Source organism: Pieris rapae, chromosome 2 (genome assembly GCF_905147795.1).
Source record: "Pieris rapae chromosome 2, ilPieRapa1.1, whole genome shotgun sequence".
Lineage (NCBI taxonomy): Eukaryota > Metazoa > Arthropoda > Insecta > Lepidoptera > Pieridae > Pieris > Pieris rapae.
In genome coordinates this window covers 1,234,178-1,252,907 of record NC_059510.1, presented here as the reverse complement: position 1 = coordinate 1,252,907, position 18,730 = coordinate 1,234,178, and the positions used below count along the sequence as shown (strand labels likewise).

The 18,730-nt window shown below is 33.3% G+C and overlaps 1 protein-coding gene across 1 annotated transcript in view; it reads left to right on the top strand.

The window, feature by feature from the left end:
• LOC110995601 (disintegrin and metalloproteinase domain-containing protein 10) overlaps positions 1-18,730 on the top strand; it is an 87,580-nt gene that overhangs the window by 19,895 nt on the left and 48,955 nt on the right. The window contains exons 2-3 of the mRNA XM_022262850.2: positions 15,729-15,922; positions 17,419-17,485. Coding sequence (XP_022118542.2) covers positions 15,729-15,922; positions 17,419-17,485 — 261 coding nt within the window. The remainder of the gene's footprint in view (positions 1-15,728; positions 15,923-17,418; positions 17,486-18,730) is intronic.

The window sequence follows — 18,730 nt, the reverse complement described above, 5'->3', positions numbered from 1 at the left end:
GTTTAGTATTTTGTTGCACTGCAGTCTTTGAGAGCTTGCCACATTCTTTCAGGGGAACCATGAACTTTCTTAAAACAATCCAGTAGATATGCAGTTGAGTTTAGGTACCTAAAGTCAATCTCATTTTTTCGTACCATGACCTCCTATAAACTGAAACGTATTTGAATCGCAAGGCCGAATGAAAGAACGATAATTTTTTTGAGGTTTCTATGTAAGTCTTGAAATTTTACTGTCAAACTTGCTTTGTTGACAGATGTTTCTATAAAAATAAAAAAATCTAAAATTATTTTAAATAATTCATCAATCAACTATGAGCTATTATGTATTAATATATAAATCTAAAGTTTTCTGGTGAAAAACCTAAACTGTCTATTTTTTCGATGTCATGGTACGAAACGTCAAAAAATTAAAATATATGAAATGCTTGAATGAATGTGAAAATATTTGCTGCCGATAGTTAAATTAAATTAAAAACAAAGATGCGTTCTCTATCAGCAGGAGGCACGTTGAAAAAGGATATCAGTTGATATTAAGTCATTAATAAAATATAATTGATATGATTGGATAATAATGTTTTATTCTCACTATATTTATCATACGCAGATTTATTTTATCTGTTCTCGATACTACTAAGTTTACTTCGAATGTTAAGATTTATTTATTTTATTTTCTATTTTTACAGTAAGTAACTAAGTACCAATGCAATAAAAATTTCATATACAAATTAAACTAAGACCATAACATACAAAACAAGACAACATAAAACCTCAACCTTTTTATTACTAATCATAATTTTTTCATAATTCTTGTGAATTCAGCCAGTGTGCGACTAAATATGTTTATCTCACATTAAATAACATTCAGGGTGCGCAAGACACGCGTAAATGATGCTTCTCTGAGTAAATCTGTACGTGCCACTGCAAGCAACTCGACCGCTAACAATGCTGAGTGTGATTATTGGGCACTCGCAGCCCCAATCTCTCCAACATTCCCGCATTATACATTGTACCTCTAAGGACCTTAAATACATATAAAGATCCTCCTTAGAATATAGTTTGGTATATCACATATAGATACATTTAATATTTGACATATTATAATCTATTATGAGTTTTATGGAGATAGTGTGTCCATGTCAATGATACTACAAGTAAATTATAGCAGAAAATATCTCACCTTTATGTTTTATTTCAGTTGTGTTACTTAAGTTAAAAAATATGGGCGTGGTATTGAGTCTACATGTACATGCTTGTGTTATGCAAAACTAATAAAATATTTGTATATAGAATGCTAAATGTTGCAATCTCCCTAAAAGCAGTTTTATCTGTAGTAAAATTGCATACTTGAGAAATATCTCAAATAAAAAGACATTAGAGCGAAATCGACAAAGGGTTTTATTTAAAACGTGAGGTCTAATTGAATATCCATAGATACAGCCTTCCGATCCAGGTCAGTGAGCTTGAAACTTGAACTCTAGGTCATCCTCACAAATTGCATTCTGTTTATAATTGGTTGCTAAGATTACTGGTTTCTGTTTTTTGTAACATACAATTGGTGTCGTGTTTATTCACGTATACACAATTACATATAAATAACACACAAAGACATTTAATGATTTTAATAAGAAAAGGCTCTGGTAATTATCATATTTTTTGTTTTATATTAAAATTGTCTCCAAAATAACTTCATCTTAGCCTATGACCTAAAGGCCTATTCACTTTGATTAGTGATAAGTTAAGGTGATTAGTGATTAGTAGCTATAACAAGTGTGGAAGGCGACTGATTACTGCAGGTGATTAATTGCCTGAGTACTAAAGTGATTACAAGCGTGATCTATTTTTTCGCGAATGAACTGCGAGTACTGACGTCGCGTACGCCCTCCCTTCCCCCTCCCTTGCAGCGTGTCTCCCAAACTATATGACAACTGAATTTACTTAACGTAGTAACTAAAAAATAATTGGACACTTAGTTGATGATTTTGACATTGATATGTCGTTAGCAATTTCGTAGTGAGTAGCGACATCTACAATCTGCTCTTACAGATCACTGCGATGACGTAATTCCCTGAAACGCGCTATAGGTGTTGTTCTGCCTAGGGTATATAGTACTTTATAACCTCACCACGCCTTCGGGCCTGCCAGTGTAAGGCTGGAGAAACAGTACAGCTTCCTTCCTCCGCAGGACAATTTCTAACGTTACCATATAATTTTCAAGAAACAATTGTTTGTTTGTGTATTAGAATTGTTAATTAAAATGTATAAACGGCTTCTAATTTTTTTTATGGAATTATCAAGTTATATCTCATTAACTCTGTAAAGGTTAGTTTGCACAAAGTGAAGTGACTTACATCACTCGTGTTGTATCGATTCTTCTTTCAATTTCGTTTTCGATGTTGCGAGTGGCTGTTTGAGTTCTAAGTTGGTTTGAACTTTTGCAAGATTGACGATCTTTTCAAAGTTTTTCCTGTAAGTTTATTACGATGAGGTGACTCTATGTTCCTGTCATAAATGAATAGTGAAAAGTCGATGGCTTGTTGATTCGTCTAGAGACAGTTATTCTCCTTTCTATTCTATATATTATGTTGTGTGTTTATTTATTACAAAAGTTAGTCATCGGGATATAGAATAAAATTTCAATAGGAAATTTCACTAGGTTTTTTAAGGCAGGTTTTGCTGCGCACCAACACTTTGGGCAGTGTGTCCATGGGTGGCGGTATCACTTATGGTGAGCGTCCTGCCCATTTGCCCCCTGTTCTATAAAAAAGTAGTAGTACATACCTTAACAGGCAAACACAGCATGCTTTTCATATAAGTATTACTAACCAAAATCTTATTAACTATATTGATATGAATGATAAGTTATTGCTATAAATATTTTTGGAAATGATAGCTCTGCGTAAAAGACACCAATGTTGTCTGACACCTTAAACTCGAAGGGTGCTTGAGTGCGAACTACGGCTCCCGTATGTCATCTAATATGTTTTTGACATACGAGAATTATACTTAAAACTAATTCTCGACTTCTTAGAGCAACACATAAATTGAAGGTATATTTTGTTAGTATCAACTTCAAACTCCGTAACGTTTAAATTAAGAATTGCGAGTTGGAGCTCGAAAGTTTTTAACCTTCAGGGACGAGTAATCTCTAAATCCTTTTGGGACTTTCCGCACTTTAACGGTGAGGACGTGACGTCGGATACCAGTTTTTATTAAAATAGGTTCTGGTGAGATAAATTTACTGTCATTTTTAATAACCTAATCTTTTACGTTGACTGTTTTGTAATTCTATGTTTTTGTTTGATTTGGATTAATGAATTCTTATTTAATTTTCGCTTTGTGTTGCTCACTATTCCTTTATATTTGATTTTTTCTCTTTATTTCATAAAATAATATAGTACATATATCACAATATGTTACATTGAACCGCTGTGGTTTGTACTAATGTAACCATAGCAGTCTTGTTTAGGAGCGCATATAAAAGTAGTTTTTTTTTAATTTATATATACTTACGTTGATAGGGTTGTTAGCAATAGATCGCTTGGTATATAGTCGCTCGTTGCATCATGTAATTGTTTTTAATTCCTGTATATCCTCTAATAATAATCTATTCGCAGTCTTTTGTGACATTCCATGCTAGAGAACTTTAGCCTAGTAGCCTAGCCTAACTAGAAGGACCTTATATTCCTTCTTAGGCTAAACCTAAGAACTAATTTTTCTGTATGTCTTGTAAGAACCAAATTATACTACCAGAAACCTGGTCTAAACTGCAACGCGGTCCAATCCATGAATTTGATTCATGGATCATCTTGTTAAAAAACTAAAGAATTATATAACTCAGTTCTGGCATCAGGATGTGTGAATTGTTACCATAGTTATGTAAACTGATGAACTCCGATAATAATTGAATAAGCTGGTTTTAATTGTTTTAATACAAAAGCAGATTACACTCTTGTGTACAATGTCACAAGCTGTCAATGTCAATGTCATCCGCAATACAAGGGCGTAAATAAGCCAATATAAAAAATGTCAATCACTATTACGTTCAATTTATTGATACATCGTCTGTTTTCTCAGCGGTTTTGAATGTTTTTACTTATGTTGGTCGTTGTTACATATGCTGTGAATGGTTAAATTCAAGGATTTTTCGATTTGCGTTTAAATGCAGTTTAAAATTACTTTAATAGTTGGTCATAGAATTTTTGGAATTCAAGTAGGTAGGTATGCATATCTTTGTTGATTTGTGAGTATAAGAGCTACTTAAATTGTTACAATTATACATTATTTAACCTTGTGCCAAATAAATTAATTATGACTAATACTAATGGAAAATCGTTTTGATAAAAATAACATAAAATATGTTTATTGTTGAATATAGGATACAGGTATCACTTATTCCATTTTGTATCAGTCATTCAATTTTGTATCGGTAGACATCCCGAATCATCGGTAAAGAAGACAGAATATAGGCCGAGAAAAATGCCGGCGTAAAAACTCTTGGTACATTTAAAATATGAAATCATCATACAAAATGATACATACATCTTATTAGTTAATATTAACTTCATTACAGAGGCCTGTAAAGGTCTATCTTGTCCTTACGTACTCTTGACACTGTATCTTATATCTCTTTCTTCAGTTTATCGACCTATCGTGGCAAGTGGCTTTCTGTAACTGACTGACGCTAACAACGTTTTGGGTCCAACTTACGAAGTTTTCCTTCTTACTAGTGAGTTTTATTTTTGTTGATGGTCGGGCATCGAACCTACGATCTAAGAAATGTGAGTCGCACGCTGTATCCACTCAAAAAGCTCTTATGTAAATAAACATTAACGCTTACATAACAAAGTGATGTGATAGTAACTTGGAGTTAATGTTGCAAGTTATTACTCGTTACAATCCTTTTCCACGTGTTCATTCAGACCATGAAATATTACCTCATTATGAACGGCTATAAATTTAACTCGCATAGAAACGTAAACTTGGATTTTCTTATCGCCAGATGCATTTTTATCTCGAGGATAGATGAGGTTACGTGTAATAGTAATATTAAGTTTTTATTGATAGCTTTATCATTCTATTTTTTTAATAGTCTTATTGATTTTGTTGTCGAAAGTCGATTTAGCAGACGGTTTTAAAAATAGAAGCAGAAGGAAGTGGTTTAAATATAGAACAGGGAGTCCTGGCTCATCTGTTGTTAATTGCCCAAGGGCTCGCAAGTGCGTTGCCGGCCTATTATTATTTTTTTTATAAAGAATAGGTTGTAACTAACAGGAGGCTCATTTTAAGTTAAGCAATCCCGCCGTCCATGGACACTCAATGTCAGAGGGCTCGCGAGTGCGTTGCTGGCCTTTGAAGAATTGTTTATTGTTTAATAGAACAGGGGAAAAACGGGCAGGAGGAATTTCATATTAAATTTAAATAGGTCATCCGTTTTTAAATGTAATTTAAGTTATAGCGAATGAAGTATACATTTACTGTTTATTAGAATTGTTGCAAGTACGAGAACAATAGAATTTATTCGCATATCATGATATCTTGGTAAGTTCTCGTAATAAACAGTTTAGTTGAGAATTATGTTAGGCATTTATGGCTGAAGTTTCGGGAGCTTGAGCTAATACACGGTGACACAGTGTTGAACTTTGCTTTGTTGCTTTTTGTTGATCTTGCATCAGTTAGATCTTATTTAGATGCATCTACATGCATCTTATGAGCGGTGTTGGACTAGTGGCTTTATCTCGGAGGTCGTACGAACTCGGTATTGTCATGATACTAGCATATGCAAAGTCTAAGCCACGCGTTAGATATAGTTAATCACCCACTAGACTATTGAAAAAAAAACAAATGACAAAACAAACAGAAATACAGTACCAAAAAGAATGTTCCGAAATCACAGGTAAATGTGTAATTTCAAAAATGACAAGAAAATTAATGTTAAAATCTAAAAATCTCAAAAATGTTATTCCAAAATCACAGGTACAAGTACTTAATTTCAAAAAATGACAAGAAAATTACACTTTCAAGACAAAATTACCAAATTTAATGACGAGAAAGTATCTACATTACGCTGTAATTTGAATCTTTCGGAAGTTTTCACCAAAATCATTCCATAATTAATCATTACTCGGAATTTGCACATTCATTATTAACGACTTCATATCTTACACTCCTAAATTAGAAATTGATTGTTAGTTTAAAAGATGTGTTATTGAGCATGGAGAGTATTTATTATGTTTCTACTGGATTTTTTAATAATAATGAATGAAATCTCAAAAACGGTTGGTAATTTTGATAAAATTCTTTGTGCATGAAGCCAACTTGGCATATGACTCATCTCAAAGTATCACCGCGAGGCATTACAAATTGTAATTCAAATAATTGTGATAACTATTTCATGATAAAAACAATTAAAATACATGAAAATGCTCATCACTGATGCTAACATTGCTAGGATTTCTTTTAACAATGTAATAGATTTAATATGTTACAAAGATAAAATTGTTATATATTTCAGTAAATAATACGGATAGTCAATACTTTTTGTTGCCTAGGTAGTTTCTTATAGTAAGATTTAAGGTTAGATTCAGAGTAGAGATTTAGTGTTAAGAATGATTTTGGTACGTGAAATTCAATCTGTCTTGACATATTAGAGTAGTGTACTCTTAACGAAATACACATGAGCACAAATCCTAAAAATAGTTGTATGATTTTTCTATACGAGATTAAAGGTCAAAATTTCGTCTTTTTCTAATAGCCAAGCTCTCACACTATGATACACTTTGTATATATACAAGCTCGCTTTTCGTCTATTTTCGCTTTCAATACAAGAGCAACTTGTATTGAAAGCGAAAATATTATTGTAATGATGTGTCATTGATATTAATTACTCGAAAGTTTCATAAAACGAAAGTGCAATAAGAATAATTTTATTACTTCATTAAGTCTAGAATGTTGATTACACTGTTTATTACTGTACAAATACACAATGCTAACTTGTAAAACTGTAATTATTAAGAAACTAAGTATTAATTATGGCTAATTGAATTTAACATAATAAATAAAGACAAGCAAAAATTGTCACGAAGATTTTGACCAAATTTGACGGTGTCTATGCCCAGATTTTAAATTCCAATAAGTTGAACGATACGTAAATTTGTTCTAAATTTAAACAGCGGTGAAAAAACATGACACGAATTATGTATGGTGGAGGTTTTACGATAGAAGTTTAAATATAACTCTTTGTTTGAAGCTGGGAAGTACAATTTCTAAGTGTGGTAAAAACTAAATAGCTTATTTTTAACTTAAAACATGTACCTTAATAAATGTTGGGTTACACAGCCGTTTGACAGTATTTCTTGAAATCAGTCGTGCCTCTTTTTCTTGCTAATAAAAATATCTAGTTTAAAGACACTCGCTGTCGCCATTAAAGTAAGGAACATAAGGAAGCGATACATCTGGCATATCAAAACAAACTAAAACAGGATTTGTTTGCTTAAGCATAATGTTCATTATGGAGTAAATACGAATGCATACTTCTATTTTCATCATCTTTGAACAAAACAAAACATTCATTGTTCACACGATGACATATTAACGGACCGCGTTGCATTCAAGTATAATGAACCTAAATAGTAAATACTTTCAATGCTTAGGGATGTGGTGTCTCTCTGCATCTTCTACCGCATTTACCATGGAGAGTGTTCAGAGGAGTGGAGTTTCATTATCGGACGTCAAGGCAGAATACAAAATACCACCTCGATGTCTTTCGTTCTACAACTTACAACGTTTCTTAATGCGGATTTTGCTGCGCACCAATATGTGGAACGAGCTGCCCACTGAGATATTCCGAAGCAATTCGACTCCTTCAAGAGAGGAAGACCAATTCTTGAAAGGCCGGCAACGTACTCGCGAGCCTTCTGACAGTGGTATCATCTTTTTATCAAGATGTCATACTAGGGAATATACATTGATTAGTATTTCAACAAATAAAAAACATAGTTCGTAATGTATATACAACGCAAATTATTAAAAACCTCGCAATTTTTTTAAGGCTCAATTTTTGTTTATAATTATTGTAAACGTTCGAAGCAAACGAAATTCGTGCCTACATGCTGTTGTACATAAAGGTTCACTTCTATGTACGCCTATGTAGACTATTATGTGAAAACGCCAAGGAACAATGAAGGGAAACAGTAACGTGCCTACAATATAACAATGCACTATATATATAGATGATGAATTGTTATTTATGCGTAAAGATCTATACCTGCCTTGCATGTTAACAATCAAGGTGATTATACGTTGCTATACGCTGCTAAGGTGAATACACTGTTTACCTTTACACTGTTTGTATGTAAAGAAAATAAGAAATAATATGAAAACGATTATTATTTTGATGAAATCTTTTTTGTCTTCAGCATTACCAGCCTTCTGTAGCAATTTGGCAGAAGAATTAAGTAACACAGTTTTCAAATGATACATCTACAGTGACAATAAGAAAGTTAATCTATATTATAAATAAAAATGAATTGCTAAACGCAAAACTGAAAGACGGTTGGATCAATTGGAGTATTTTATTATTTTACAACTGAGCGTTTTACAAGGCAGGTTTTGCCGCGCATCACCGATTTAGGGTAATTCAAGAACAGAGCTTACCAATTCTTAAAAGGCTGGCAACGCACTCGCCAGCTTTCTGGCATTGAGAGTGTCCATGGGCGGCAGTATCACTTAACACCAGATGAGCCTCCTGCCTTTTCCCCCTGTTGTATAAAAAAAGACAAAAAAATATTCCTAAAACTCTGAGAAAAGTATGAAGAGAAATATAAATTACTGTAAAGCGTATAGTATACAAAATATATGGTATGAAGCTAAGTCTGGAAAGGTTAGCTAAGAAAAATCGTGTTACGGCGAAACGAAATTCACGCGGGTAGTTAAAAATGTCATTGTTAATACCTACTTGCTATTTAGCGAATACGACCTATTCATTATTCAATTGAGAGCACCGTTCATTTGGAACGCAAACAATTTTTCAGTCATCAATGCAAATGAATTTTGTAAAACAGAATGTAAAGCCCGGCTTTATTGAAATAGGGATGTTTTGTGTTGGATTATATTTTTATTTTTCTCTTCAGTTTACCTTTTATACAAATGTAATAACTACGATTTTTCTAAAATAGTTATTAATGAAACATGTAGAAGTCTCTTGATAACTTATACCTATATATATTCAGTTAAAAAAAGTTCACATCACATTTTGCACTTCATATGTTTTTGAAGTTACCAAAATATACTCTTACTAGATTTATACGAGGCGGTGGTAAAAATAATTGCTACAATTAGCGTAAGAATACCTAAAGGACAGTTTTAAATATTATGAGAACTTTAATAATCACTACTTACTCAATAGTTTACCCGAGGATATAAGATGCGAGCCTACACTTGCTAAATTTAAAAGTTTATTAAAAAACACTAGTTTTACGTAAATTAATTGTATTAATATAACCTTATTTAAAAATTTATAAGCTATGTTTATATAAAGCGAGTTAACTGCAGTCAAACTGCGTAAGTAGCTTTGTAGGCCATGGTTCAAATGTAGTTATGAATAAATATATTACATTACATCAATACATAAAATCTTAAAAATATACTACTTAAAAAGTATTCAATTATATTTTTATCTTTAGGTTACAGTGAAAGGCAATCAACTATAAACTAAGGTCAAAACTAATAAAAACATTTCCGGGCTGAGCTCATATCCTCCTATTACAAATATGTTCTGCTTAAGTAGTTACTGACAATTGTCTTTGCCATACTCACTCACTCCGATGATCACTGCCACTAAGTCTTGGCCTTAGATATGATATTCTTCTAGCGCTTCCTGATCTGTTCTAGCTTCCTCCAATTACTAGCGATCATCAGCAGATCCTCCTAAACTCTGTCAATTCAGTGGTGTCTAGGTCGATCTACTGGTATCCGGTCACACGTCGTCTTTTACGCACACGTTAAAAACATTGGGGCCTCGCTCGTAAATTTGCGAATGTATCTATTAACGCATCATAACGATGCCTAAAGTAAAATATATAAACTGATGGAACATAAATAAACATCGAAAGTGTAAGAATAACAGACTACCGTATCTGTGATTGAATGACCAAATGACCCACTAACGCCTGGAGCGAGAAATAGGCTGTACAAACAAACAGGGAAAGTTTATCAATATGGCTGGCGGCCATCTTCGAAAAAAGATTGCTTTTTATTTAGAGAAGATATTTTCGAATCTGGTGAGATTTTAGAATGAAATACTAAATGGATTATATGATTTAATCGATCCAAGTAGAACGTAAGGGAGAATTATGAAAAGACAATTTATTTATTAAGTTATAAGTAATTTAGATAATGTCTGAATGAAATGATATTTTATTCTGCAATGGATAGCACTAATAGTTGATATTAAGATCAATTGAGCCATGTTATGTGAGACGGTAGGTCACGCATCCATGCTATTTCATTTTTGTGATTGTTTTACGTTTTATAAGAGAGTTAAGTTTATTAATTTATAACATAACAATAATGAGGTTTAAATTGGCAGAGATAAATGTTATAAAAAGCGTTTTATACAAAATATAATCAAGAGAACATAGTAGAACATTTTACACAATACTTTCGCACCTAATATACTAAAAGAGTTAAAATTGACGTCTAAGAGTAAAAAATAATGTCTATGAACGTCTAAGAGTAAAAAATAATGTCTATAACCCTAAACACCTAACAAATATGAGATAGCAGACCCTTTCAGGCAAACACAGCTTGCTTAATGCTTTACTAATATAATTCTGACAAACTATAAATGATCTAAAAAGCGAAAGGTAAATTATACTTTAATGCAAAATATTGGCAAAGATAGCTCTGCCAAAGTAAGTAAGAGAGGTGGTAGGGATCAATGCTAGGTGAAAATATACTAGCTAACACCGTACCCTAGGAATAAACGTTAGAACTTATAACACTATTGCGATATCGAATTATGTGTCGACGTATCGAGAGACTTTTGCATTTGACGCAATTGCATTTATGTACAAATAATATGACATTCGCTTGTCACAACGTCAAAACTTTTTTTTTTATGAAACAGGTGGCAAACGGGCAAGAGGCTCATCTGATGTTAAGTGATACCGCTGGACTCTCGATGCCAGAGAGCTCGCGAGTGCGTTGCCGGCCTTTTAAGAATTGGGTGACCTTGATCGTAAAAATAGTTTAAACTTCAATTCCATTTATTCCATCAGATTTACCACGATCAATTTTGTTTCTAAATTCACAACCAACATGGTTCGTCCGTGTCCTCGAAGCGGTCGACGTTCGCTCGATGACACGTACGGCATTGTCGGGACAAAAAACTATTGATAGCACCCGCTATTTTGTTTGCAAAATCTGGGGCGCATTTTTTGCAAGCCGGAAGTTCTCGAACAATGCCGTGCAAATCTCGTACGAGGATTTTGCGTCATTGCACGTAAGTTTCATCATGTTGTGATATCACAAGACTGATATTATTATAATACGTATATATATAATATTTATCTGTATATCTTTGTTGACATAGATTCATGTCATTCTGTCAAAATTTAAAACAAACCTAATTTTTTGAAATTCGAATTCTGACAAGTAGAACTAGGTTGCCGATTGAGGATATTTGAATTTAGATGCAATTCTAGACGGAAATCATTGATTTAAATAAAAGGGGACGCTTATAAGTCTTTAATTAAATAACGTGGGCTTATTACAAGTGGATAAACATGACTAGCTCCTTATACAAACGGGCTGTATTGCCCGTAATGGACGTAATTAAGGGGATGTTCTGGCTTGTTTCCCTTCGGGCTTTTACCTGAATCACTGTAGTGCCATCGAGGCGTAGTGGATGATCCGAGTGGAAAGTGACATTCGTACATTTTATTAGCATTCGAGCGAGGGGAACTAATCCTAGGGAGGATGTATGCATCGCTGACTTTTGATTGTAGGCGGATTGAGTGTGCACAAAGAGAATCTTAAGCTCTTCATGTAAGCGGAGGAAATTGTTACAAAGCGTAAGTTATGTCTTTATACAATGGTTCGAGATATTGTTTACATATATACATATATAGTAATATATCTAATCCTGTCCTAACAGGTGACTCTAAATTGAAAAGAACACAAAAATGAAAAAAATAGACAAGTAATATAATTTTGTCAGTTTATGATGTGCTTAAAGAGTGTTAAACAAATAAAAATATGAATGCGAAGTGAAAGATTAAGACTTTGGACTGTGCAGAAGTCACCATTAAGTATAAGAAGTAGAAATGGGGAAAAATTGGCTGTGCCAAAAATCTGTCTGGAACTGTTTAAGAAAAACACCTCTTGTATTGAAATAAGAGTTTACAATAATTATCCAAAAGAATTAGAAAATCAGTCTATAAAAATCGACTTGGTTTACTATTACTTAATTGTATTACTTTTTTGAAAAAATGTATTATTCAATAAATGGTTATTGGCGTGAGAAACTGTAGCTGATATAAATTGAATAATGTTTGATGTGAAATGTACCATTAACCAATCCATATGACTTATAATGTAAAATTCCTTAAGGGACAAATTTGTGTGGCAGAATATTAGAACTAACGTTTGTACCACCATTTTCGTACCATATTCTTGCAATAAATTATTATTATAAGAGCTAGAAACAGCGTATCCTCAAAGCCTGGCAGCGCATTCATACCCCACGGCATTGAAACAGAACATGTGCGGTCTATGTTATAAGTAGCCAAGGAAATAAATAACTAACATACGCATCTAAGTAATATCTTTAAGAGACGAAAATACTTCAAATAATACGAATCACGAAAATGTTGTCCCCATAATGTCATGGCAGGTATTCCTCAAGAGACATGCACATATTTTATTAGCATCCTGTCGCGGGGGAATCAATTCTAGAGCTGCATAAATCCAGCACGTTTCACGCTGCCTCGCTCTCAGATTGCATTCAGCTAGAGCTGTCTCGTAGATTATCCGAGGCTCCAACATTTCACATCTATGTTTACTGCTATTTCATACAGGCTCTAAGTAATTACTTAGATTTCTAATGTTAATAAATCAGTCGCGTTACAACAATTTTTTGGTCTGGGCCTCAGATTGCTGTATCTGTTTCATGATCAATTATCTTGTGCCTGATACACGCCGTGGACTTTTTGGGTCAAAGGCAAGTCGCTTTCCTCACGATATTTACCTTCACCATTCTATCGAATTATAAATGCGCACAGAGAGTGAAATTCCATTGGGGCACAGACGGGTAATGAAGCTACGACCTCAGGGATGAGAGTCGCACGATGAATCCGCAAGGCCTCTAACTCGATATAGGCGGAATTTCTCTCGAAATTTTTGAAGTACGATGTTGTTTTCCATGATTTTATTATCTAGATGTTTTGTTTTTATTGAGGAGTATTGGTTCAGTTAAAGCGAACGACTGTCATGCCTGCGGTCGTAAGAACCCCGGCTGTGTACCAATGAACTTTTATGTGTATGCGCAATTAACATTCGTTCGTACAGTTAAAGAAAATATTGTGAGGAAACCGGCCATAGACAAAAGTTGACGGCGGGTGTCAGGAAGAGAAGGGTGTTTACCTACTTCGAGTCCTCAACATTTTTACAATTTCATCAAAGACCACTTTTTTAAACAAAAAACCACTCCACACCACAAAACAAACCAACGTTTGCCAAAAGAAAGTCTCTAAAAGTAATCAACACACTGCCTTTCGGTCAGTCAGATAGTTAAACGTTTTAGACGCTTCTTTATTTAAATGAAAATGCTAGCGACTTGATTGAATATCGATCTTTCATTAACTGTCTAGAGATTCAATAAATAAAAGTCTCTGCTACTTTACTGCGGCAGAAACATAAATTTGAAGACTACACCATGAGTTGCAGCGACACTAGTTTTTAAGATATTTACTTTTGAATATAATTTGAGACGTTTTTAAGTTATTAATTATACTGCTAAAGCTACAGCTCATTTGTATGATGTCAGTGAAACGTTTTTCTAAGAGAGAGAATACCTAACTTACTTAACAATGTACGATATAAGTTATGTTCTATAATATTTTGAACAATTGAGAAAGTTTTACACCAAATTTAACCAAAACTTCTTTAACGATTTGGCGATCGATAAATCGTGTTAAAATATCGTGTAATATTTATTATGTACAGATAGATGAATACAAAAAAAGCTGTTCCAAAATTAAGTCAATGACCTAGGCAGTCGCCACATCCTATCAGATATTAAAAACTGGTTGTAAGAACTAAATGTTACTGCGGTTTTTGTTATACATTTTTATACTTCCTGATCGATATAAATCAATTATTTTCGATTTCTAGGAAGACGCTAACTGTAATGGAAAAAGATACCGTAAAAGTAGCAATAAATAAATTTTTAAATTAAATTATTTTAATGCCTATTAACGGGAACGCTGTTTCACAACGTTTGAGAGAGAGTTTCTTACAGTAACAATCAGAGAACAGATTGATAAGAGCAGTGTGATAATAGATTTTAAGTATAGATAGATAGAAGATATTTAATCTTTCTATGGAGGGGCAAATCAGTAGGATGCAAACCTACAAGTTACTTTGCAAGCCTGAACATCAGGAAGCTTGAAGCTTCAAGGTCTTTTCAAGGATTCTGAAACCTGGATTGACAGCTGGTGCCAAACCGTTACTGCTTTACCAACGTTTGTTTTATGAAACTATTATTCTTTGAAATTGTGAAAGAAAAAGTTATGGTGAATCTTAATGATAGTTTGTTGTTTAATGATACAGTAACATGTGCACAGCATACGCGCTGTAGTCGTCACATGTCTTCTAGTTATCTGGTTTTTATTTTTCCAAGCAGAGCTATATAAATGATCGCTTCACATGGCAAAAAACCAATATATGCAATACCGAGTGTCTGAGTGTGTGTAATATGTGTTATATTCGCGTGAAAATAGACTGTATAGAAGCCAAGAATAGAATTAGGATAGTTGTAAAAATAGTAGATTAAGGGCCTGTTTCATAATATATGGATAAAGTACCAAATAACTATGCAACACATAAATTATTCAAAAGATAAAAGTTACAAATAAGATACTACACGTTTCATAACGAATTGCGCTATCTGGTAGTCGTGAATCGCAAAAATACAGTTTTCCCTACAATTAAGTAATAAATAGCTTATTTGGAACTTATCCGGACATTGTGAAACAGACCCTAACTATCACATATATATACGTACATCAATTTCAACCATAGTGGACAAGAATAAAAGTAACTCCTGATAGAGACAAAGCGACTTTTGAACTAAACACTCTGTAGATAATGAAACAAAATGTCCCAAGTTCTTTACCACTACTAACATTCGTTTTATTACTAGTTTATACACCGCGTAATTATAGAAAGCCTGTTGTAAAATCTAATTTAATACATGACAACTTTAATAGGAGACGGTTTCGGCGGAGGGTTAGGCTGGCCCTGGTCTGAACAGGGAACTTCTTATTCTCTATTTTATTTCATAATTTTAACAAAATTATTTATGTAAGAGTTATGTAAGAGTATGTAAGTGAAGTTTCGAGAACAACAAATCGTGTCTACGGAAAACTTCTACAGACAATGGGAATTACTAAATAACATACTTATATGTATCTAATAAATATCTTTTAAATGTATTGTCTTTTGTTACAGCATCTCGGCGCCTCAGTGAGTACGTAGAAAACTACGAAGAGGTGCATTACAATCATGATGAGGTGCATCTCCAGCATCTGCGCGCGCGCCGCTCCGTCGACCCGCCAGATCTGCGAATTAACTTCGATGCGCATGGGCGGCGGTTCAATTTGCGGCTGCGACGCGATCTGTCGGCCTTTAGTGATGATTTTAAGGTATGTGTGTGTAGAGTACAGTCTGGCTTGAAAAATGTAGTCGGTGTTTAGTAGGCATAGTCATCAAAATGTATGTAAGTGTGCACTCCTATAACGCGTAATATCTGATATAATGATTTCTCATGTTTCTGTAATGTGGAATTTGTAATGATTTCCAGTCCATAATTAGTTTTGCGTTACTTTGCGTGTTTCAATTGTGTTGTTATATAATTAAACTAAACTATTAAATTCGTGTTTTTGAATAAAAAAAAACGGTTTTACGAGATTTCCTATAGCACGATCCGGGTCTACCGCGCTGCAGGGGAATAACTGTACTGACAATATAATATAATAGAGGTTATTATATTTTGTTATTATAGAAAGTTGAACTAGTGTCGTCGGTTTACGGAAATAAAGCTAATTAAATAATTTTAAAACCGTCAAATGAATCGAACGATTTATATATAGATAATAAAGATTTCGTTATTAATTTTGATATAATTTAAACATACAAAGATACAGCATGTACAATTTATGCGATATTTTCATAACTAAGACATTCTTATGTTTTATAAATGTTCACGAGAAAATAAGGTTTTAACGTGAAAGTAGAAGATCCACTAATGAGCAAGCTTTGAGTTCTTTGAGCTTTCTATGGAAACTTGTTATAAACATAGAACAAATGAAATTATATTTAATGTAATTGTGTCTGTTTTATTCCATTTTCTATATGACTGACGGATTTATTATTTTTTAACAAAATGTCTCCTTGCCTGTATTGGACGTCATAGTCCACTTGTGACCTTCAACATCATTTGATTGTCATCCCTGGTATATCAATGAGTATTGTATATTGTGTCTAATAAAGAATAAAGAATTCTCTGCCGCCGCCCGATTTCCTTACTGTCCTAAGTACTTTGTCCTTTACAATGAATGAATACGTAATTAAGGGAAGAAGAAAGAGAAAAGAGGGGAGAAATGATCTCCAAAATGATCGATCTTAAGAAAGAGTATACCCCTCTCTCAACGGCCGGCAACGCACACACTAAAAATGGGTATCCATGGCTCGTTTGTTACCCGCCCTCGCACTGCCGACAAAGCCGATGTTACGATTTTATTCTTGCATTTAATCAAAAAATCTACGAATAAAATCAGAACGCTTTTGAATTCTCGTAATTAAAAACTTGTATGAACTTACCAGCTTTTTTGTAGCTTAAATCATAAAAAAACTTTTTTAATTTCCACTAAAACTAGAGTCCATATCTTCAGATACTCAGAGACTTCGTCGTTCATACAAGTTCGTTAGCTAATTAAAATTTAAAACCTAATAATAAATACATACAAGTCGAAAATCTTATAGATATTACGAAATACAATATTGTAAGTTTTATATGTTTGTAATCATGCTATGAAACCGACATACATATATCGTAAACGCTGGCACGCGCCCTAAATGGGCTATAATATAAAGGAAATTTGCCCCCTTATAGGCTCTACATATACATTTACACTTGCAGGTTCACGGTTCCCAAGGGGAGCTGCATGACGTGGACACATCGCACTTATACACGGGCGAGGTATCTGGTAAGTCATATATTTATTTATTTATTTCGAAACAAAACGGATACAGCTTGACAATAAAAATAAAGTTAAAAATAAAACATAAAATAAACACATTAGATGTATCCACAATAGGTTTCACTTATATACTATATGATAGAAACAAAACAAAACATAACATATACTATAGTAAATAGTTATATGTATTGCTATATATATGTTACTGTTTATGGTTCTTTGATAAAGTCGAGTGAAACGGCGTAAATATCATGTTTTTTTTTAATCTTTCTAATCTGACATCATCGTCATTTAATTCATATTCGAATATAGGAACACCTGTGTTCGAATGAGAATTCTCGTCAAGAACAGGTTTCTTGCATTGGCTATTTCTGGAGTGTCAATGTTTCAATTGGTCTGTCACGTTTTGCGCGCAATTTTATTGGTTTAATGGTTATAATGTATATGTCACTGGCATATATGTATGTTATATATGGTATTTATGTGGTCTGGTATATATGTTAATTATTAAAATATGATGGACAGAAAAACTGTGTCCAGTTTGCCCCACACCAACTTCTTTTCCATTAGCTTTTCTATTTGCTGGGATTACATTGTTTTCACATATTTGTATACATTAATTAAATATTAATGCATACAAATATTGTAATTTCTCTTTTTAAAGAGTAAGTGTTTCTTGCCCATTTGTTGAACACGGAACTACCTTTTAAAAGAGGCAACAACAATCATCTTTATATTTTATTTAACTTTTAAAATTGCCATTTTAGGTGGTCTTATCTCTTAGGTTTTATTATACAATAAATAAAATTAATGAGCCCCAATAATATACTATCAAAAGCGGAGACTCAAAGCAATCAGTGTTAAATGATGTTCTAGTCGTACATCTAGATTATCTAGCAGCCGATTTCTCCGTAAATAGGACAAAGTTTGTAATGTATGGTAAAGTCACAAATTCAAGTTGCAGTGAGCGGATCCCGTCCTGGCGTGACTTATTTTAAGGGATTTGGAGAATTGTCTCCTTAAATGGATGTATGAGGATAAATTTCATTTGTCTCTTGATGGTTGACGTTATTTATGATCTTCGTCCTGCTTTCCATCAATAACAAGTATGGAACTTGTCTTGATTATAAGTTCTATAAAATTTATATCGTGATTAAGTAGTCTTGATGAAGTGTCTGTTACGTTTGCTAAATATTCATGTAAATGTGTGATTCAGAAGTATGCGTCGAAAGTTATCTTGTATTACCTAAA